We start from the raw sequence: 24,242 nt of genomic DNA on the forward strand, positions 1-24,242 counted from the left end.
ATTAAAAACACCGACAGAAACATTTCTAAACAATTTTCGTTGTACATTTTATGGTTGTTAACTCATTTAGAACATAATACCAGCGTATTTAGACCGCTTAAGTAAAGTTGAAATAAGAAAAGAGTTAAATGCGAAAATTGATGCGATTTTGAGTTAAACTGGCAGAGAACTTTCCAAAGTATGACATTTTAATACACAGATCTCGTATCCTTTCAATAAATTACCTGTTATAGGAATAAAATTAATTCTTTTTTGAAGAGGGTGAAATTTGTTTATTGAAACTGATAGTGCAGGCAGTCAGGTGTACCACTTATTATTTAAGTCATTCCCTGCCAGTGCATGTATTAGAGGTATTCCTAGTAGAATATATTTAGTATTGAGGTTGATGAGTCAAAATTGGACGAGTTTGGCATAAATCCTTTCACTCTCAAAATTCTATTGGCGAATGGAAGCAGCTGCAAAAACAAATTTAATGATGATAATCTTTGCTCAATGCAATCAATTCACATGCTCCAGCATAGTTATTTCACAAAAATATTTCTAAGTTGTGCTAGAGACACTAGGTTTTAATGTAGAAATAAATATTATGTAAATGGCAATAAAGCCATAAGGAAGAAATGTGACAAGTGTAAGGAAACATGGAATTAAAGAACAAGCTTGTGATAATGAAGAAACAAGAGGATAATGGAATAGGGCTCAAGGAGAATTAAACTCACTCTAGCTATATCAGAATCTGGATAAATTTTGCGAATGTACTGTGCTTCTTAGTTTGATAGTTTCCATTTCTGCCACGTTTGTTATTCATTTTTAGTTCCTCTGTATTGGTGTACCAGAATTAATGGCATACATTCCATATTTTGGGTATACCTACTAAAATCAATAAAAATAACTAGTTAGATCCCATGAAACAATTTGTCATATTTCACTTTTCATTGGAACTTGCAATTCCTGTCATAAACACAGGACATATATTGAGATGAAGGTGATAAAATATTCATTAAGAGTGGGTATAAAGTGATGGAGGCTTCAATTTTCCTGGGTCGACATATTATTCATTGTTTATTGTGTTCTAAATCAATTAACATGTCTGTGAATATTTGTTGGTAGATTGTCGAGATGCTATTTTAATGGAAAATATGCTGGGTCCCCTAATACATAATGTCATGCCAATTAAAGTTAATTTTTCTAATAAACATTTTTTCAGGGCTCCCGCCACTGCTTTCAAGGCCACCAACCATGAATGCCCCTCTAGGTGGAATGAAGCGTCTGACATCATCAGAAGTAAGTTGCTATTATAAATGATATGGAAGAATTATTCACCAAACAGCTGGAGTTTGCAATTAATTGAAGATCAAAAGTCAAAGCACTGCATAACTGGATTAAAAAGATAGACAGATCTCATTGCTAAACATACAAGGCAAAGTTTTTTCCTAAAAATTAATCGGCCAGACTTAAAAACTCATTGTGAATGCTCCACCTTTATGATTAACGGATTTAGTTGTAGAAGTAAGTTTTTTATTAATGGACATTTTTTCCATTACCTCTCTCTGGGCTGAGATAGCTATGCACTAGCTGAGGAGCTGCTTTCTGGCATTGGCCTGTTTAATGATCAATATCTGTTAGGCAAAGTTAAACTGTGGGTATACTATGGGTTTACTTCTTAGGTGCAAAATATGTGGCTGTGGCAAAAATGATTGGTGGGCTGATTAATAACTCTCCAAATCTCCATCAGACTTTTATTATTAATTTTTAAATACACGACTTCAATTAATATTAATGCATTAAGCATGCTGAGTTTGGGAGTTAAAATGGTAATGTACTGATCGTTCTGGATCAAGTATAAATTATTCTTTGTTTTGAATGGTACCCCCTGTATAAACATAAATACCCCACGATCCACCAAAAAGGTGTGTGGCAGAGTTGCAAGCACCAGGTGGGATGGGTAAGTGGTAAGGGAGGATATGGGAGAGATAGGAGAAAATATTTTGTAAAGAACTATCAGATAACGTGCAAATTTTTATGTTTAGTGGAGGAAGACTTAATTTAAAACAATGGTTAATTCACCTTAGAAATTAGTTATTTGTTATGGAAAAAAGGGAATACAAATGAACCTAAACCATTAATATGACAGGTCTCCCCCATAACAAGAAAGGTAATGCAGAATTGAAAAGTAAGAAGGAACATTCTACTATCACATAGACAGGCAGCTCGTGGTCTCGCCCCCTAAAGTCACAGGTAGGGAATGTGAGACCCCACTGTAGACAGCGGACAGCGTGAGGTATTCCCCCTACAGAGAGAAATGAGGGGTGGAAGTAGAAGTTTGAAAACAACAAAGAAAGGCAGGCAACATTGTGCCAAGCACTGCAGTCATTAAACGGCAGGCCCATGTGGTCATCCACAAAGGGATATGACAACAAACACATGAGATTAGTGAAAGTGGGTAAAACTAATTATTCCCTAGACACTGCAGGTTGCAAGTGAGATTTTTGCTATCTCTAAACATACATTTGCTGTCCCGTATTGTCCGTGGGAGGAAGTCCTTGAGTCTGCTAGTTCTGGTATCTTATTTCCTTCTTTTATATTAATGATCCAAACGATCAATGTATGTTGGAATGCGAATAATGTGCAAGATCTCGGTACTGAAAAATGCGTCTCTGAATTTATTTATTTGTTCAACCTAGCATTGAATCATCTTTCTTCTAATGATTCCCAACCCAACTCCAGAAGAATTTCTGTGATGCTTTTTGTTTTATCGTAACAAATTTTAATTGAACGGGCTGCCGTAACATAGGCAATCTCAATGTCCCAAATGAGGCCTTTTTCACTCAGATCCCATAAACTACCTTGTGCATCGTCATGTATGCTCATCTCTCAGTATTGACATGCTCGCGTTAGTTGGGATTTCAAAACATTTGAGTAAATGTAATATGGTACCTGCCCATTTTAGTGTTTTAGGACCCCAGAAAGAAATATTTTTAATTGGTAGCTGTCAACCTGTGCTAATAATTTTTATTGTTGATGTGCTATGATTTTACACTTACTGACTCATCTTTGAATGACTAAGCAATTGAACCAACCTGATATCATAGCATGCTTCATCATACGCTTGCATTTTCAAAACAAATAATTTCAAAATAAACTAAAATTCCACTCCTAGAGCATAGGGTGATATTAGCATTACGTGTGCATTATGGTTCAAAAAATGATCACTTGGTGGCATTATAGAGCCTAAAATTGAAAATGGAAGAAAATAATTGCAATAACTCATACCAGAAAAATAAAGTATATGAAATTCGGGTGAATTCTCCTCAGGTCTTCCACCGGGTCAATGTCTCCATAGCTGCTGACGTTTTGATTTCCGACTCGGTCATCGTCATCAGGGCTTCTGATTCCTGTTGACAGCTTCTGATTCCTGATGACGATGACCAAGTCTGGAATCGAAACGTCGGCAGCTATGGAGACATAGGCCCAAGAAGAATTCACTCAACTCATATGCCGGGAAAGCACCAGATCTTTTATATGAAATTCACTTCCTCATGTTATGCATAATTATGATCCCGAAAAGACTCTGTAGATGGTTGTTATTTTTGATGATAATGAGGCCAAAGCATACAAAGTAAAATTACTTATGAAGATGTAAGCAACCACCCTATGGTATGGCTAACTCCTACCTGATAGTATCATAAAAAAGAGATATATAAGGCATTAAACATGGGAAAAGATCCATATTTATTTTAATAATTTTTAAACTCACTGTTCCAACTTATCATTTTATGCAAAATTGAGTGTTTTTTGAAATTGTGAGATTAACCATTAGTACAATCTGTTCTCTTTTTTTTGGGTTACCGCAAATATATAATTGGCAACCATACATCAACCAATCATCCTAAACTGACTTTTAAATTTAATTTCTTAGTTACGAGAATTTCGTATTTTGATCTAGTGGCTATTTAATTGATTAAAATTGTCTCTCAAAAAGAAATCAAGGGTTCTTTTTGCATTAATTCCAGGTCAAATTTATCATATGTTAAGTATGAAATACTGTTGACAAGATATTGTTTTTGTTTATTGTATATATTTTTATACAACCCTTGGTTCATTTAATTGGTTTTATTTTTTTGAAAATGATGGATGTGAAGTTTGAGGTATATTATAAAGTAATAAGGAAATGAAAATTTTTAGCACCTACTTACCAAATTATTAGTAGGAGTTGTTCATAATTCATAATCTCGTGAAATTAAATGCATGGTTTTAATGGTCTGATTTTTACATGGTCATATATCCTAGGTCTAGTTCATATATTCTCCTGAGTTCTCAGAATTAGATGCAGCACAGCATTTCTTGTATAAAACATTTTGGCTTGTCAAAATCAGGTTCGATATTTTTGAGTCTTCTTTTCCACAGCCATAGTATTATTGGCACTAAAGGAAATTTTCCCTTAGCATGCTCTTCCCATTCAAAATGGGTTTGCCTCAGGCCACTGTGCGATTGCATATCCCGTGATGTATTTTGTGTGTGGGTATTTCCCAGTATCAGGATTCTTTTACAGCATTTCAGCACAAGTACTTCTGATGATCCATCAATGATTGGGGGCATGCCCCCAATGCCTGTGCCCCAACCAGGAATTAAACCAGAACGACCAGACATTAATGCACCTCCTCGCGAGGGAGAGGAACAAACGGAGAAAAAGCCCCCCTTTTGGAGTAAAAGGCCGTATTGTGAGTAAATTTATGTCATAAGAAGCCAGCTTAAGATGTATACAACTTTATCTATACTTTTATATAATGTTAAGAGAACAAGAAAAAATGTTCAATTCTCAAAATAGTTTCTATTCCAGCTACAGGTTTGTTATTTATTTGTAGTTTCTATGTTGTGGTGTACAGGTTTCTCTGGTGTGGTGTATATTTGGTGTCATTACTTTCTCTGTGGTTCTTGATTTTAATCTGAGAGTATCTTATATTCGTTTATGGGCAAGCTCTTGGTTAATCGCTAAAGGCTGTGTCAGTGTTATCCAGTCATTTGATATTAATTATTAATTGATGACAGTTGTAACGAAAGAAATTCTATCTTGGTATTTTGTGTTGTAAAAGACAGTACCGGGATCAGTGGCACTCCAGGGACTTATTTAAATTTACTGTCATACATTATAAAGCCTCATACAAAACAAATGCTGAATGGGTAGGGTGTGTCACAGCAAGTGTTATTATATATGTGAATAAGTTTTTCAGAAAAAAGTTCACTCTAGAAGCCTGACTTTGTTGAAATCAATTTTAATGTAAAAATAAATAAAATATTTAAAATTTCTTAATTTTTCAGAAAATATAGTTCATATTTTGGCATTTCAGCATCATCCAATGTGTTGAATGTAAAAAAAAGCCTATATACATATATTAGTGCTAGTTTTGGAAGTGAGGTATTAAAATCTCTTCCCCCAGACTTCAGTGAAGCTTTCCAAGGATACTGTTTTTCCAATAACTTAGTCATTGGAGAAATGGAGATAGTACTCCACGGCAAAGGCTTCTCCATCTCCATCACAAGTGAGTTTTTATGGACTAAAATTAACCATACAAGCATCTGCCCCCTCTCCCAATCATTGCCCATTCAGTCCGTTCATCTCTATAGCCATCACCTACTTAACTTGGTGTAAAAGTATGATATGGGCATTTTTTTCCAAAAAAAATATTTTTTTTCAGGAGAATGATAAAAAGAGCTTTATTCAAAGTATGCTCCATTGCTAGTTGGACAATGTCCATTTTTGGGCAATTTGTGGATACCACGCCAGTAAAAATCTTTTCCTTTGGCTGCGAAACCATTCATTGAGCCATTTTCTTCACATAATACCTATTAAGAACCAAAGTGCGTGACCCAGCAGTAAAAGGAACTGGTAATCAGGAGCAGCTTTGCCATGAAGAAAAATTACATCTGTTGCCTCTTTAGGTATTCTGCTCTTTTTTCGAGCTGTGAACTGTTCAAATCGAACAATTGTTGTTGATAGCATTCAGTATTAACCATTACACCAGGTTTTAGCAGCTCATAATAGACCACACCCAAAAAAAGATGATGCTCTGTTTGGTCCCACCAAATAGAGCATTGTGTTTCTCTGTAAGCAATTCGGTCTAGCAGTTGATGTGGATGGTGCACCTGGGTCTACCCATAATTTCTTGTGCTTAGTATTCTCAAAATAAATCCACTTTTCATCCCCAGTAATGATACAATGCAAAAATGACTTCCTTTATATGGTGCTAGCAAAATTTCATGTGTTTTTGCACCGGTTCATCTGCCTGTCGTTCAACTCATGTGGTACCCATCTGCCGGTCTCCTGAAACATTCCCATCTCTCATTGGCAATAGGAAGCAGCTTGTTGACTAATACTCAATTGCTCTGCAAGTTGTTTTTGTGTTAGTGTATCATCTTCATCCAACAATGCTTGCAATTCCATATCTTCATACATTTTTGGCACTTTTCTGTATTCCTTGTCAGCAACATCAAAGTCACCACTTTTGTAATGCAGAAACCATCGTTCACATGTATCTTGTGATGGAGTATGTTCACCATAAGCTTTTTGAAGTAATCAGTATCATTCAGCAGCAGTTTTCTTTAAATGAAAATAATAAATTAACACTCTCAGCAAATGCTATTTGTTGGGTATAAATTTTGACATATTGAACTCAGTAACACAACGATATTCAAACACTTTTTCAATTTATCACTCGTGCATGTTTGACACTTGTTAATGGCATGACAAGACGGCATAAGTGTCAAATCTTTGTACCATAAACTGCATTGGTGCACCATCTATTGCCTGAAGTCAGCATTTCATACTTGCACACCTGGTATACCTCCATCTTCTTACCCTTTTGCTTTAACTCTTAGCTACTTGGTAAATGTCATCTTCCAGCCACTCTGAGCTCATCTCTTTGCGTCCGTTCTTAGTGTTTGGATATATATGTATAACATAGCACTCTAGCTGTTTGAGCACTGTTCTACTGTCAGGGTTTAAATTTGGATGATGCCTTGGGGGACCTTCAGCTTCCCCCAAGCTGTGATATTTTGGAAACTGGGTCTTCCTGAGAAGCCATAGGTGGCTGGCACATAGAAAGGAACTCCGTCTTCAATTGTGCGTATTTCTTATGTTCTTGGCATTAGTACTAGGTGATGCTCTAATATGTATGTGTGTATTTGTATATGAATACATTCAAGTGATAATAGCATCGGCCTGGCAAGTCAAAAGATCTGGTGTTCAAGCCCCAGTCAAGGAAATGTTTTTGTGCTTGTGATTGCTCGATTCCACCTTCCATTCCTCTCATGTGTTCGTCCTTGATTTGTGTTATCGTAGTTTTGAGGGAAGGCGACCGACAGCTAAGGTCATTTGCGCCATAGGGGAAGGACAGGAAAGGATGAAGGGTGGAGAGAAACCCGGCGTCGGCATTAGCCTACTCTTTACGAAAGGCGCCAAGGGGTCCGCCGTTTAACGTCCCATCCGACGGACGGCGTACTCACTCAAAGTGCCCTCCACAAAGCACCTCAAGTAGGGATCGAGATACCTCTGAAAAATATTCAACACCGCCGGGATTTGAACCCGCGCCCTCAGGGTGGGAAGCCAGTACGTTAGCCCCCGCACCATCTCGATCCCCCCTTGTGTTATCCCTATCCCTTTTCCTCCAATTTCCATGTGAATGAATGTATAAATATATGTGTGTGTGTACATATATATGAATATCCTCCTGCTTCAATGACCACGTTTCCGTGCCTTACATAGCTTCGCTCCATATGAAAGTTTTTAATAGTCTTTTCTTAATATCCTTACTCAACGTCCCTGTCATCCACTCCCTCCTTGTGAAAGCCTCTTTGCCTAATGCTATTCTTCTCCATACATCCATATTACTTTGACCGTGTTGGTCCGAAACACTTACAAACTACATAAACTGTTCTACCTGCTCTAGTTTTTGCCCTCCTATTTTAATGTTTAGCTTAGCCTTTTTCTTTCTGGAAAATCGCATAACCTTTGTTTTATTAACCCTCTTAGTGCGGCGGGGATTCCAGGGGTACTAGTGAGAAGTGCGAAAGGTAATTTAAGAAAATGTATCACCTTAGGTTAAAAAACATTATGAAGTTATTTGTTTAGATATCCATATGCAGTTTTTTTTATTTTAAAATAAAATATTGTTGTTAATAATGATGTAATACATTTACATCATCTGAAAAATAAATGTAATTATTACATTATTATAAATTTGAAGAATATTTTTTTAGCAATAATATTTCGATTTTTAGACACAATACTAATATTTTTTTTCAAACATTTTTCAATAAAACTACGATATTTAAATATAATAAAGAGTCAAAAAGACATGTAGAAAATATTATAAATAAATAAAGAGAAACCAGTGAATTGCAAAGTTTTTTGTCAGCCTCTGCATAGTTCGATTTTGTTGAAAAGGCTGATCTCACCGAGTCAAATTGGGACTTTTCCCCTTTCCTTGAGACTGCGGCAATGTGCTTACAATCTAAAGGCCGAAAAAACAAAGTTCTAACTCGCAGAGAACTGCTGACAATGTAATCCAATACACAGGACGCAAATAATTAGATAGGATGGACGGCAAGAGAAACCAAAACGATTACAAAGCAGTGCTCTCATTTCCATCGTATCAACAAAGTCTGAATAAGCAGCTATATATCAACACCACCACACCATAACACATTCAAAAGATTATAGATGAAAACAGATTAGTAGCCTTTCAGTGGCTTTTCATAGTGGAAAGGCCACTCAGAAAAAAAAACGAGCAAAAAATTAGGCTGAGCTTCCCGAAATGTACAAAACTGAATGAAAAATTATAGTAAGAATTATACTTTTTGAAAAGCATTTAAAATTGCTAATAAGAAATTAAAAAATTAGTAATGTAATTCTATGGAATTCAACCTATCGATAGCACAAAAACCATAAATTATTAAAGAAAAAACCATAAGTGACAGCGATTTAAACAGTAGCCTACGCAAAAGCTGATATATCGGCCCGCCGAACTTTTCGCCAGGGATACAAAAGCCGATATATCGGCCCGCCGCACTAAGAGGGTTAATATTGATTTTCATCCCATATCGGTCATACTGAATTTCCAATTCACTCAGCAATGCTTGCAACTCCTTGGCTGACTGGCAAACTAAAGCTTGGCAAACCTAACTGATTTTACGAATTCACTGCCCTCTTTCATTACTACCTCCCGTTCTTCCCATGCCTCTTTAATAATTTCCTTCTCATATACGTGGAACAACAGCGGTGATAATGGGCAACCCTGCCTTATGCCTCTTCCTAACACTGCCCATTCGGACTCCCCGGTCCTCATTCATACCTGAGCAGTCTGAGACATGTACAGGTTGCAGATTAGCCTCCTGTCCCTCCAATCTATTCTTTTTTCTTCAACATACTCTACAACGACCTGATGATGTCGATCTTCGACGAAACCCGGGTCGTACAATAAAAGCTCTTCTGTGGGATAACATAGTGTATTTCATTTTGATATTCAACATACTCATTAGTTTTTTCCCAATTTACTCCAAATACTTCTTTTAAATATACGAAATGGACAAATACGTCCTCATTGTATTCTATATTTCTCTCGATTAATAATCTCATTAATGCAATGGCATCACGCGTACCTCACCTCTTCCTAAACCCAAGCTGATCATCCTCTAAGTAATCATTTGCCCTACTCTCTATCCTTTTGTTCATGATTCTGTGAACAACTTTAGCTGCGCGGGATATTAAACTTATTGTTCTGTAGTCCTCACATGTAGCCTTTACCTTTTTTGGAATAGGAACTAATCCAGATCTCACAAAGTCTTCCGGTCATATTCCTTCCTCATAGATACTACAAGTCAGTCCATGTAGCCTCTTCCTCCCACATATTCCTAAACCTTTTAGTAGTTCCGCCGGAATGTTATCCACCCCCACGGCCTTATTTGGTTTCATCTCCCTTAATGCCCTTTCTATCTCATCATCGAGTATGCCTGGACCTAAGGTATTTTCCTCTACGCCATGTTACTTTGCTATGTCTAACCTTGTTGGCCTAAGTTCTTTACCATACAGTTCTTCTGTGTATTGCTTCCATCTCTCTTGGATCTTTCCTGTGTCAACTATTATCTTACCTGACTTTTCTCTAACTGTTAGCATAGATCTTCCCTTCTTACTTCCCGATAGCGATTTAACGTGCTGTATTGCGCACCAATTTCACCCATCCTCTGCAAACTTTCCATACTCTCGCACTGTGTTTTCCATCATGCTTCTTTTGCTTTATTTGCTACCTGTCTCAATTTATTATTTAACTCTTTGTTTCCCAAACTCTGTGTTTACATTCTTCCATGCTCTTCTCTCATCTATCTTTGCAATCATCTCACCAGTGATCCACGGTTTCCTGGTCCTTTTTTCATTAACGGTTCATGTAGTGTCCTTTGTGGCTTTCGATATCCCTATATGCTCAATGGCATCAGGTCTTGACCATTCTTTTCTCCCTGTGTATGATAAAGAAATGTGTAAATATCAAAATCATGAATAATTGACTGGTGTCGTCAGAGGACATCACATACATTTTCACTGTCTCCTAATGTTTTCTTCCATCTCCTCGCCCCTTCATACCTATCTCTTCCTCATTTGTTTTCCTTTCTGTCCTCCTCAACTTCTCTATCCTTATCCACACCTACATTTTTAAAGCCTCCAAACTATATCTACCAAGCACAGACAGCTCATAGGGTCTCAGGCAACTAGTGCCACTTGTGGGCGGGGCTATGGTCCACATCATGGCTGCCAAATTGCACCAGTTGGTGCATTTATTGCACAGACCACAAATGTAAAATGTACTCACTGGTTTTGTTTCTGCTATCTTATTTTAATGTTTAACTTAAGTCTTTCTCTCTCTGGAAAGCTCCATAACCTTTTTTTATTTACATTCTCATCCCATCCATCCACACTTAAGTTTCAATTCACTCAGTAATGCTTGCAGTCCATTGGCTGGCTGACAAAGTAAAGCTTGGTCATCGGCAAATGTAAATGATGTTATGAATTACCCATTGGCTTTCATTGCCATCTACAGTTCTTCTTATGCCTCTTCAATCATTTCCTCCTAATATATGTAGGTATATGTGACACAGCCCTGGTGATGGACAACTCTGCCTTACTCCTCTTCCTTACACTGCCCATCTGAACTCTATTCACCACTCACACCTGAGCAGTCAAAGGCATGTGCAGGTTACAGATTAGTCCCTTCAATCTATTCCTATTTTCTGCAATATATTTATTACTTTTTCCCAATTCACTCTCTGAAATACCTTTTCAACATCTAAGAAACAGGCAAATACTAATTGTGTTCTATATTTTTCTCTATCAGTGGTCTCATTACTGCGATAACATGACATGTGCCTCTCTCTTTGGTGAACCCAAACTGATCATCCCCCTAAGTAATCATTTGCCCTGCTCTGTATCCTTTTGTTGATGATCTTGAGAACAACTTAGGCTGATCTCACTGAGTCTTTCGGTCAAATTCCTTCTTCATAGGAGCTAAAAATTATGCTACCCCGTAGGAGCTATTTCATATAGACTTGTCCTCCTGCAATTTCCGAAAGTATCCAGTAGTTCTGCAGGAATGTTGTCTACTCCTATCACTTATTTAATTTCATCTCCCTCAATGCTAGTTCTGACTTATTGTCAGGTATGACTGGACCTAAGCTATCTTCAATTACAGCATACTCTCTTTCTATGTCTACCCATGCTGGCCTAAGTTCTTTACCATACCGTTCTTTTACATATATTCCATCTCTTTTGGATCTTTTCTTGTTCAACTAGCATTTCCCCCACTTATCTATAATCATTAGCACATATTTTTCATTCTTACTTCCCAATAAATTTTTAACCTTATATAGGGCACCAATTTTACCCTTCCCATGTAAAATAGTTCTATCTTGTCGGTCCATTTAATGCTTCTAACTTCCATTTCCTAACCTGCCTTTCTTGCATTATCTTTTTGAATTGGACAATACACTTCATAACTATTACTATATTGTGATCAGTGTCAAAATCCACTCCTGGGAAACTGTGCCAATTGATCATGCTGTTCCTAAATCTGTGCCTAACTGAAATAAGATACCTTTCTGAGTCACCTGGCATTTCTAATTTATACCTATGCCTTTTGTGGTGTTTAAAGCAAGTTTTCGTTATGATTAACCCATCCCCAACAGAACTCAATTGCTTTCTCCCCACAGTCATTCCTTGTACTTAAATAGTAATCCCCCACCTCATCACCATCTCTTCTTTCACCTAGCATTGAGATACAATCCCTCATCAATATCAAATATTTCTCTGAGGGAACAGGTGATTATGTCCTTGAACTGATAGTATACCCTTTCAAATTCTTACTCCTTATGATTGCTTGGGGGCATGTATACCTGAACCATGGCTAACTTCTTTGATTTTGCTTTTATCTCTACTAATAATTTTCTATCCATTCCTTGCCCTTTGTTGACTACACTTCTTTCTACCATTTCATTCAATATTATGGCAACACCTTCCTGGTTCTCATCCCATCCGCTGTGCATTACTCAATAATTATCACTTCAGGAATCCTAACTATAATTCCATATCGCCTCGCATATACCTAAAATATCTATATTTCCTCCTTCCATCTCTCACTTAATGTTTATGAGGGTTGCTATTTATATTCAGAGCCTAGTAATGAAACGACAGTAATTTATTTTTGAAAGTGGGTTTATTGTTTTTTGAAGTATTCTCCTTGATAGTCAATACACTTTTGCATGTGCTTGAACCAATTTTTCTAACACTTTTTCTACTTCGATTGAGGTACCTCCAAAACATGGTTTTTGAATGCATCAGCAGCATCTTCAAGCGCCGAAAAACGTTGGCCACGCAATTTTTTTTGCAATTTTTTGGAACTGGAATGAAAAAAAGTCATTTGGTGCTAAATCAGGGTTGTATGGAGGATGACCCATCAATTCAACATTTTGGCCAGTCAAATAGGTAGTTGTTTCAGCCGATCTGTGAGAGCTTGCATTGTCATGTTGAAGAATGATCCTTTTTTGCTGCTTCTTTTTCCATATTTCACCAAGAACTTCTGGCAAACAAATGCTCGTGTCCATTCATAATTCACAGTTCTACATTGCTCTAATGGTACGGTTGCCACCTGTCCAGTTATTCCAAAGAAACAGGCAATCATTTGCTTCGATGTGCTTTGTGCACAAATCACTTTTGTCGGATTTTGCTCATTTTTGTAGACCCATGCAGTGGATTGCTGTTTTGTTTTGAGCTCATACACATAGATCCAAGATTTGTCACCTGTGTAGATGTTATACACAGCTTTTTATTCACCGCGATTGTATTTGTTGAGCATTTCTTTAAGAGCACCAGTTGACACGAGTGTCTTTGTAAGCTTTTGTCAAATTATGCAGGATCCAACACGAGCAGATTTTTTTCACGGCTAAATGTTCATGCAATATCTTATTGATGCTCCTCATACTGATCCCCAAGGTTGTCTCAATCTTATGATAAGTCACATAATGATCTTCCTTTACTAGTTCTTGCACAGCATTGATGTTTTCTGGCACAACAACTGATTTTGGACAACCTTGACGATGTTCTTCGTTGAGCAAATGGTGGCCACGATTCATTATAACAGCATTTCACAGTGGCTAAGGATGGGGCTTTATCGCCAAAAGTGGAAGTAAGTTGATCAATGAACTCGTCTTTTGATAATTCATGTCGAAAGTTGTAAAAAATCATCGCACAAAAGTGTTCAAGAGTTTACTCCATTTTTTCGCTGGGACAAAATTTTCGAGTCACTTCAAACAACACAAGTTATGATCAAACGACAAATTGTTCTGAAGAAAATTAGCGCTTAAAGGGTCAAACTTTCAGAAAGAAATGTAAGATGGCACCCAAAGCACTTAAGTGTTGTCAAGGCTCAAAATATAAATAGCAACCCTCGTACTAATTTTCCTGTCCTCAGCATTGTCCTAACATTCCAAGTTCCTATTCTGATTTGGTCTTCTTCTGCATCTTCTGTGCTGCTGCAGTTGACATTGATTTGCAAGGCTATTGTAAGATGACAACCATTAAAGCTGCTGAACATGACACACGAACAATCGGGCTGTCTCCCTTAGTTGCCAAGATTCATTTTCTCTATTCTGTTCATCACAAAAATCTTGGGATTAATAATTGAGGTGATTTCTTGTTCCCCTTCAATAGTGTTTTTAACGTGACACCATCACTCTGGACATGGCTGCCCCAATGGTGTCAGACCTTTACAGCCACCTTAATGTGAAAGAGATCTTTCTTCTGGCTCCTAATCTTCGACCTATCTGGCATAGGTGACCCTATGAGGAGCAATTATCATATCTCCTACCAGAACAGCTGCATGGGTTGTTGGGACACGCAAGCCCTTCGACCACGTCAAGGTTGCACTCCATGGGAGGGAATACATTAAATAGTTAGCCAAAATAATGTGGTATTTCAGTGGGAAAATTTGAAAAATTTGCTTCATGTGATAGCTGTAATTCCATGTTTTGCCTATTACTAGGTGGGCATGTATCTTATGTCATCTTTAGTTGGATCTGCTGAAACTGGTACATGAGCACCTCTATTGTATTTTCAGGGACAGAGCATCTTATCCACTGAGTCAATATTGCTATGGATTTTTGGCTTCTTTAAAATGTGAACAAATATGTACTGGAAAAGGGATCCCATTTATTAAACATAAATATAAAGTGCTTTCCCCTATTAAACTACTCTGCATAGTATCACTACCAATGGATGATATCATGTTTTCATCTGAAAATAGGTTTTCGACACAGGCAATCTTGAAGGCAGTTACAAGCATGTGCAGCATGATATTGCACGTACATTCTAATTCTGAAAATTTCATTGCTTCCATTTTGTAATTAATTATGTGTTTATTGTTCATCTTTTGTGATACCAGAATCTGCATATTTTGTGACGCAGGCATAGTGGTATACAAAATCCTACACTGAGCATCCAGATTCCAGACATTTTCCTAACTAGTATGCCATCTTCTTTTTATGTGATTTTGCTACTCTGTTTGAAATCTGGTTTGGTAGTTTTTTATAGATCATCACTTCAAGCCACCGGTCTCGCTTTGGTCCTATTATACTTGTGATATTTGCAAGAGCTTGAAGAAAACAAACTTTTCTCACTATTGAAACGAACATTAATTTCACAAGGAATTTCCATTCCGTTTCCCTGTCTTCCATCAGATTTTTAAATACAGGCTTAAAAAAATGACATTGTGTCTATTCTTAAGGGAGTGATTAATTCCTAACTTTTCCCCGACTGAGTGGCCAGATTGTCGTAGGAAAATGCTCACTCAAAACTGTTATTCAATGTTGTGATCAAATGTGCAACAACTGGGTGGAGGGGTAATCAAGTGAGACAGCAGTGTCTTGAGTGTTTTGGCTTGACTGAGTGGCTTGGGATGTTAAGCTTTAACCCAAGTGAACATTGCCAAGTTGGCCAATTCTGGATTGGTTGAATAACTTTCATTTTTCACAATTTTCATTTAGTTCACAATTTAAAGATTCTCAATCAGGGGAAAGGTTAAATTTTGACATATTTGATGTGATTTTGACTTTAAATTAATTTTATTTTAAACCATTATATTGTGTAAAATTTTAAATAAGTCATCATGGTATAGTTGGCAGAGTAGAAGAAGCAGATAACTAATGACTTTGAAAATAATAAATGTGCTAAAAGACTGAAACAAGCCCGCTCTTGCATGAATGAAAATTGTATTAATTCATGAATAAACTGCCCAATAGTGGATTCTGTATGTACAGTGTATGGTAAGTGTGTACGTGGATGGAAGAGATCCTCAGACCAAGACCAAAGGCTCACTATGTTCCTGCCCACTCCTGCTGCTAAGCATGTTTTACTTTCAGTGCCTGCTCGTCTAATATTCTGTAGATTCAGCCACTACCCACTCATCTCATAGCACAATCCCACACCAAGTTTTGTGACCTCTTTTTAAGGGATTGGCCTCCCTATTTGCATACAGATTTGAACCAAGGAAAATAGAGGGGAAATGTCAGTGTTAATATTCTTATTATTTATTATATACATTGTGCTATGTTTAAAATATGATTTTGATTATTTTAACACCAGGGGGATCTAATATATCCACAACAGTAGCGTGTAATTTCCAAAAAGTACCCAGTTTATTTCATTTCTTTTTGTCTAAAAAATTATTTCCTCTTTATAATTGATTTTTTTTTATAAAGCAAGCAATTTCTTTGTGAAAGCCAATGTTGGTTAAGTCAAGTTGCCAAATAGTTAGAATCATATGTATTCTATGAATGATGAAGTTGCAATTATTATTGTATGAGTGTATAATTTTTTAACTCACAATTAGAAATGAGGTATTGAAATGTAATGAAATAATTGACTTTGTAATTCCACACACTTTATTTAAAAACACGACCCAGGTTTCGACGTTGAACGTCATCACCAGGTCTGATGATGACGTTCAACATCGAAACCTGGGTCGTGTTTTTAAATAAGTGTGCGGAATTACAAAGTCAATTATTTCATTACATTTCAATATGTTATGCAAATTCCACAAAGTTACGCCTGAGACAACAAATTTTAGAAATGAGGTGTTTTCACAATTTCAAATGTGTACAAGCATATTAATGCCCAACCATTGACTACAGATTCCTATATTAAAAAATAAATTATGTACATGCTACTTGTTAAATATAGCTTATTTTTACCTAATGTTTATTAGCTTATTAGAATTTGTAAAAATAAATAGGGAACAAATAAAATTCTTTTGTTTTTTCTCTTATGAGCAATCAAGCTCTCGAGGGCAAGTCTTGGAAAAACATACTGTTAGAACTTTGAAAGGAACACCCAAGCAGAAATTTCAGTTTTTCTGCCAAATATCCTGGATAGTGATGGTGATGGCTGTGAGTGTTAGAAATGCATAGTGCCAAATAAATCTGAAAGAGTAAAAATGCAATAAGAAAGTTTTTTAACCAGAAATGGTAATTTTCATATGGCAGCATAATAAAATTTTATGATATAAGTCAAACCTTTACAGTTTATATTTACTATATTGGTTTTATTTATCTTAATTGAAATAGTCTTCCTCCTGTTGTAAGATAAGCCCATAAGCATAAGAGATCCCTTACCTGCTTACAAGTATGGAAGTTGGTATTTATAGTTTCCTTAATTCTGTAGAAGTATTTCTTGCCTTTGAGCCTGCTAGTGAGAGCACCCATTATTCAGGGTTCCACTGTGCAGGATCCGGCACTTATCTCCGGACAAAGTTCAATTTGAATTTCCTGCCGTATAAGAGCTCCACAGGAGGTCGCGATTGGCAGTCTTGAAAGCTATAGGCATCTAGTAAACAGTCATAACCTCAAAATGGCAGAGATGTTATGTACAAGTGCAGAGTACAATTGAAGATATTAGTTAAATTAAAATAAGCACAAGTTTCATTTGTCCAGATTTACCTGCCGCACCCTGTATTTTCAGTTGCATGCTACATATCCATCTTTTACACCAAGAAAGACTACTGCAGAGCTACATAGACATATACTTTTGTATCATGGTGCTGATAATGGTAACATGATTGTGTCACAAACCAGCTTTGGAATTGTCCGCACTGCCAGGAAAGTCTTCTGCTCGCTTTTTGGGTACTCCTGTGACTGGGGCTTGAGATGTTCAAAGGTTTGCCATTCACAGCAAATAAAAATTACGTCTTAAGGGTTTGATACATTTCTTTCTCCTGCAAACACATTATTACGCATTCTGAAGATTAATATTAACTTAAAATTAAATAAAATTGCATTTGGCAATTTTAAAGAGTGTAATCTTGCATTCAAGTTGTAGCCTACTGATCAAGAATTAAAGATCACAGGTTTGGGAACAATTAATTTATGAGTACTGAGGATGTTTTCTTTCAAAGAACTTATTGGGGACTATTGCAAGCCACGTGCAGTGTCATTCTGCCTGAAATGAGTCACCTCCGTGAGTGAGTACAAATCCTCACCATTGGAGGTGATAATTCTTTGGGTGAAGTTAATCCACCAGAAATGGTTCTTGCAGCTAATTGTAATTATGGACAAGTTTTGGGCCAAGTCATACCCAAGGGGTTGGAGTTATACCAAAGCTACTCTACTTTTGAAACCACCTGGCTGGCTCAATTTGATGGCAGTTGTGTTATGAAAAGGACTGAATTTTGGAGCAGTTTTTAAGCTGTTTTTAATGTTATTTTGCATTACATGTAATTAATTGTGGAGTAAAAGCAGGTGAAGTAAAAGTGGCAGTATTGATTCTCCAAAACTAATATCGTTATAACTAGGCTTACTAAATGTAACATATACTACATTAGAACTACCATTTCTTATCAAGATGATTTCATTAATTGAGATGGTTCATACCATTATTTAATATCAGCATATTTAAGTTAATACCATTATCTAACTTTTTGATTGTTTATTGGAATTGCTAACTTTTCATTTGCATCTGTCTGTTGAGGAAAATTAATGGAGTGGTGCATGAAAAAAAGAGGTGTTTTGAAGTCATAGAATTAATTTGCAAAAGTGTTAAGAGGGGCAAGAGGTTTACGCAAGATGCAAGTTACCTCTTTGAAATAAGTGATGAAGAATTTGTGAAACACTTGTTTTCCAATATGTGATTTGTATGGTTATCCTTTTGTATACCATCATGAGGTGCTTGATCTATTTTTTTTACATTCTTTGTAATAATACAATTGATTATTCTAAGCTTCTCAAATGGTTACCTTTTCAAATTTCTGCTCCGGTAAGTAGTTCCTATTATTTACCCTACATTGATTGTTTATATAGTGATTACATGCGTATTAATCACCTATATGACAAGAAAATTCAATTATATTGCAAATGGTGCATATCATTAGAATGTATTAGCATCTAAGAAAACAATCCTAAGGCTTCTAGTTGATAATGCTTACTACCAAAGGGGTTAATTTTTTATTTTAATCTTATGAGGGATATTTTTGTGGGTTCCTAACAGCACCTGTGGGTGTAATACCTGAAATTTGATCATTTATTTCATATTTAAAAGGGGGACAACTTTATGTATTGTTATAGCTAAGGGCATTATACATAAATGAATTTCATAATATAATGATTTTCTCAATATAAATGCCAAATGTTGAAGTTCAGATAGCAATGTGATAAGCTATGTAGCTGGTTACCGAAATTGTTAGAAGATATGTTGTATAAAGATTTTTGTCTTTGTAAATGTTATTCTGATTAGTTTTATGTAGTTGAATGTATTGAGATTTGATATTACTGTTTGGAGAAAAAACTAGAAATCTAGCTTTTAAGTAAATTATCGTCTGTAAACTAGATTTGTGAAAGTTATGTCATAAATAAGACAATGGTGTGGAATAGACTAAAGACTGAAATTGACATGATAAAAATAAAGGTAAATTTTGGCCCTTTAGCAGGGTTATGCAGTATTTCTTTGTAAAATAAAATTTTTGTAGAAGTATGTTTAAAACACTGAAGATCAGTTTAAATTAATTTAAATATTTAACTTGGGTATTCCAAAATATTTCAGCAATTTTCATGCAATGATCTTAGTTATAACCAAAAATGTTACGCACTACTAATTCTTATACATGATTTGAAGCCTTTGGTTGCGTAAAAAAATGAATCTTCTCAAAATAAGGCCATATAGCATTAAGGATGCATTACTACAAGGTTTTATGCATAAAACGTATATGTTATTACATATGAATTTGAGTAACTTGAAAAAAATGCTGAAGTTGGGTCTGAACTTGTTTTAATGTATCATTTTTTGCAAAAAAGCTGAAACAAGAACTTCCTACTGATTCAGTTTATGTTTTAATAAGATTTTTATCTCTCTACCTGTAGACTCTGTGGGTGATATGTGTCATTTTGTAAAACATATCTTTGTTCAATGCCTTTTCTTCGACATCAATGAATATACAAATTTGATTTTGCTGTCAATGCGTTCCATTTTCTTCACTTTTTTGCCTCTAATCTTCTTTCAAAGAGTGACAGACCAGTTTCTGAGATCTATTTTCTTTTGTATGCTGGTGTTGCAGTTGTGTTCTTCCTTATACCCAGAAAGTTTGTTAGCCCCTCCTTGTTTTTTCTTTGCTTGCTACTGGTTAATTTTATTTGCTTTATCTTTTTTTTAAAGTTTTTCGTGATTTTATTAATGAAAAAACTTGAATATGTTATACTTGGTCACTTGAGTTTAAGAATAGTAATCACAGATAACACCATTGTCCATCACAATTCTCGAATGGAATGGTGCCGTAGAGATTTCCTTTTCTATGATCGCCGAAACTTCCTTTTCGGTATTATCTATAGAGGTGTGGCCTATTAAATACTTGCTCTCCATAAGAGAGGGCACACAATCAATAATGTAATATGACTGTATTTGTGAAAATATTTACCGGTTAATTTCTGGTCATTTACCTCTCACTGACTCTGAGTTGCGCGATTGATAAATATATAGACGGAAGTCTGTAATATTTATTATAAATCATGTAAGAAAATTTTTAGTTTTCTTCTTCGATCCACAGACGTGCTAACCGTGGCCTTCAAGATTGTTCTATTTCACGCCCTACTTTCCGCTAAGACATAGATCCTTTCCTTTAGGTGAAATTCAAATGGCCAAATATGTGACCTTTAACGCATTCAGTTAATTTAATTAGCCAATTTTGTCTGGAAGTTGATTTCCTACATATTCTTTTGCAAAAACTCGTCGCATTTTATACTTACTCCACCATTCATTAACTATTTCATATATGATGAATAGGAATTATGTATCAGTTCACAATCCTATGTATCGAATGAATATTATTTCTACGTATACACATATAGTTTTGAAATTTTACCGCGTGCCCTTTCATGCGATATTAGATCAATTGGCCAATGTCATTTTTGGACCCTATGGACGCGAAATATTTCATACATACCTCTATATATATATATATGCGTGCAACTTCCGGTTACTGAAAAGCTCTCACGGATAAAATGGTCGCGCTGACCGACGCGTCGAGGTAGTAATTCGCGGTGGACAGTTTTACTGTCGGGCGGATTAACTCCGACCCCTGGTACGTATTGGAGTTCATTAGTAGTAGCTTGAGAGTTTTCAGTGGTAAATAATACGCCCTACTTTGTCCGTCTGATACTGCTGATTATGAAAACCAATTTTGCGCATTTTTATCCTAGGACTTTTTTGCAGGGAATAAATTGCATTGGAGTGATGGAGGATGAAGTGATCAAAAACCGTATGTGCCGATTGTTTGAAGGAACTGGAGAAAACATGTTATCTATTTTACCATCTAGATTAATTTCAGTGCAGTATTGACATGAAAGCTCGTCACTTGAAAGGCATCGCCATTGATTAATGTAATTGGTTTACTTGCAGATAAAGTGCCGAACAAGTTGAAGAAGAAGCGTCAAAATGCTCGTTTAAAAAAGATCCTTCAACCCAAAAATGCCACCATGGTTCTGCATGAGATTAAGCCTGGTGTCAAGTACTCATTCCATGAACAGTACAGTAAGCTGTCTCCTCATCTAATCATCAGTTCTGTGGAGGTATGGTGATTATATCTTCAAAGGCTAGGCCTTACATTTAGAATCCTAGATCAACGCCCTATTTTTATAATTGTTACCATAATACTGAAATTCATGCCTTCTCCTGGGGGGAGATATTGATCTGCCAATACCGGATTCTTATGTCATCCGGTGAGCTCTAAGCTGTACTTGTGGGTAATAATTTTACATTTTTATGCATTCGTAACCGCCAGAATTCCGTTTTTTCACTTCAATGATGAATTATTCTCTTTTTAAAGCATAATTTATTTTCGTATGTATTCCTGAATGGGATTCCTCGAATATGTCGGAGGTTTTTATTTTTTTTAAGTTAAGCTCATAATTTTCATTTGCGTGCTCCACAGTGGATGTTTCCTTAAATTGGTTACATTAAATATTAAGTTTCCTCATTCTGAACTCGGAATTCGCACAGCATGAAACTGCCTTGTGCGTTCATTTACCCATTTTCTACCGCTGTTTCCCGTTTAATTTACTTCTGTAAACGTTTGTTTTTGTTATTAAGCTATCAGGCCCCGACAAGTAAGTGTTTTTAATTAATAAACGATCGAGGCAAGTAGGGTAATCAATCCTCGAGCCATTGGTGAAATGACTCGTGACGTTCATTTAAACTTCGGGGAACGTTGTGATTTTGTTTTGTAAGTTAATCTTACCTGACGCTGACGCACAGACATTTTTTTAAACTCAGCTTAGGGTAGCATTTGGTTAAAATTTTAATCTATTATCTTTCTTTGCTGTTAAAGTTTATGAGATCACAGGAATAGTAACCGCTTGCAAATCATCGGCAAGTGATGAGAATATAGGGAGCATGGTGCGAAAAAATAGAAATATGAACCCAATGAAAAATGAACAAGCTCCAAGTCCAAAAGAGGAACCTTAACTTTCAAATAAATATTTCCTCGTACAAAGATAGAAGCTAGTCAAGGTGAAGTCATTAATGGGGACTTATTATCCGGCATGCATGTCAATGAAGAAGTAAATCATCTTCCATTTTGCTTTGGATTACTATTGATTTGGATACTGAACAGATGTTATGAATGTTTGGTGCTGAAACCCCCATGAACAACTAAGACCCAAGAACAATGCATAAGACCCTAAGTTTTATTCATTTCTATCTAAAATGTCTTGCATATGAATTGATTGTATATGCATTGCCCTTTGAGACTGGTTTATGATTATGTGTATTACCTACTCTATGATGATTCTCTTAATTTTTGATTTGGAAAACATGAAAAGAAATATTCAGAGTAAAAGAATTTTCAAACCTCATTTGGTGACAATACCAATCTCCCAAAGAGTAAATTTGACATTTTACTATAAATAAAAAGACATGAAAAATATTGATTTCTATGTGTTCTTTCCAATTCAGGTGGATGGCAAAACATATTTGGGAAAAGGTCTTTCCCGGGCTTATGCTAAAATGAATGCAGCTGAAACAGTACTGAAAAGTATGCTTTTACAAAAACTCTACAAAACCAATTACTCCACAAAAATAAGTGACAGTGATGAGGCTAAAGTTAAATCTGACTCTGAAACCATGGAAGTTGAAGCAGAGGCTTCTGAAACCAATGACACTGTAGATGATGATTTCCCATGGGGCAGTCTGGCATCCTTCGCTTTGTACAAATTGTTTTCAGAGTGGGAAACGCAACCATCTGAATCAGTCACCCCTGGAGGCCAGCCTGATGAAATTGGTATTACTGAGCCATTGACTACAAATCCTCCAAAGGAAATAGTCTCAAAGGTACTAGTGAAAATTTGAGTGTGTTTCATATGTCACACTCATGAAGTCTTTTTCTTAAATTAATATAGCTCTGTGTGGCTTCGCTTAGTTGTTTGAATATAGATTTATGAGCAATCTTATTATGCAATTAAAACTGAAAAAAACCATTGGTGCATTTATCAGTTAGTGATCCTGATAGCTAAAAATTAGTTGACCATTTGCTTTTCTGCCTTACTATTAGCCCTTGCACTGCTGTAAACATGCCTAGTATCTTTGCATGGTTGGCTGGTGTGGGTGAACTTTCTTATTCCATTTTCCCCACCTTCACTCCATTCTAGTGGAAGAAGTGTGTTATTCCTTGTACAATAGTTGGTCATACTTTTTTCTTGTACTTTTTTGATTTGAAAATCTCAATTTCTGAGATGTCATCGAATTCATAGTCCCTCACACTAAGCTCATTGTGCATGTATCTTAACAAACAGTCATTACCTGTCATGTAGTAGCCCACACATTCTAGTATTCTGGAAATGTATAAAATCTCATTTTCCTGAACTATCAGCTATAGGCTCGCGTTTACCTTAGAGTACTTTTCCACCTTCATCATGAGTCATTAATGGGAGCCTTTTAGCCATAAAGAATATGAGTATTTCACAAACATGATGTTGTGGATGTTATTTGCATCAAATGAATTGTGTGAAAAGTTTTGTGGATAATATATTTTCTAGCTCTTCAGAAGTTGTTTTAGCTACAAAAGTGATCGTGATAATCAGAGCCCCTTAATTACTCCCTTGTCTTCTAGTATTCGGTCAAGTAGAATTTATTCTGCATGTTTTCCATTTTGACCCATCCACCTCTGGTATAAAGG

The 24,242-nt window shown here is 36.1% G+C and overlaps 1 protein-coding gene across 1 annotated transcript in view; it reads left to right on the plus strand.

Moving 5' to 3' along the window:
• LOC139689469 (double-stranded RNA-specific editase 1-like) overlaps positions 1–24,242 on the plus strand; it is a 30,289-nt gene that overhangs the window by 2,083 nt on the left and 3,964 nt on the right. Inside the window, exons 2-5 of the mRNA XM_071586606.1 lie at positions 1,205–1,281; positions 4,550–4,718; positions 21,470–21,639; positions 23,024–23,398. Of these exons, the coding sequence (XP_071442707.1) occupies positions 1,205–1,281; positions 4,550–4,718; positions 21,470–21,639; positions 23,024–23,398 (791 nt within the window). The remainder of the gene's footprint in view (positions 1–1,204; positions 1,282–4,549; positions 4,719–21,469; positions 21,640–23,023; positions 23,399–24,242) is intronic.

Source organism: Hetaerina americana, unplaced genomic scaffold (genome assembly GCF_022747635.1).
Source record: "Hetaerina americana unplaced genomic scaffold, ioHetAmer1.1.p SCAF_24, whole genome shotgun sequence".
In the NCBI taxonomy this organism is placed as follows: Eukaryota; Metazoa; Arthropoda; class Insecta; order Odonata; family Calopterygidae; genus Hetaerina; species Hetaerina americana.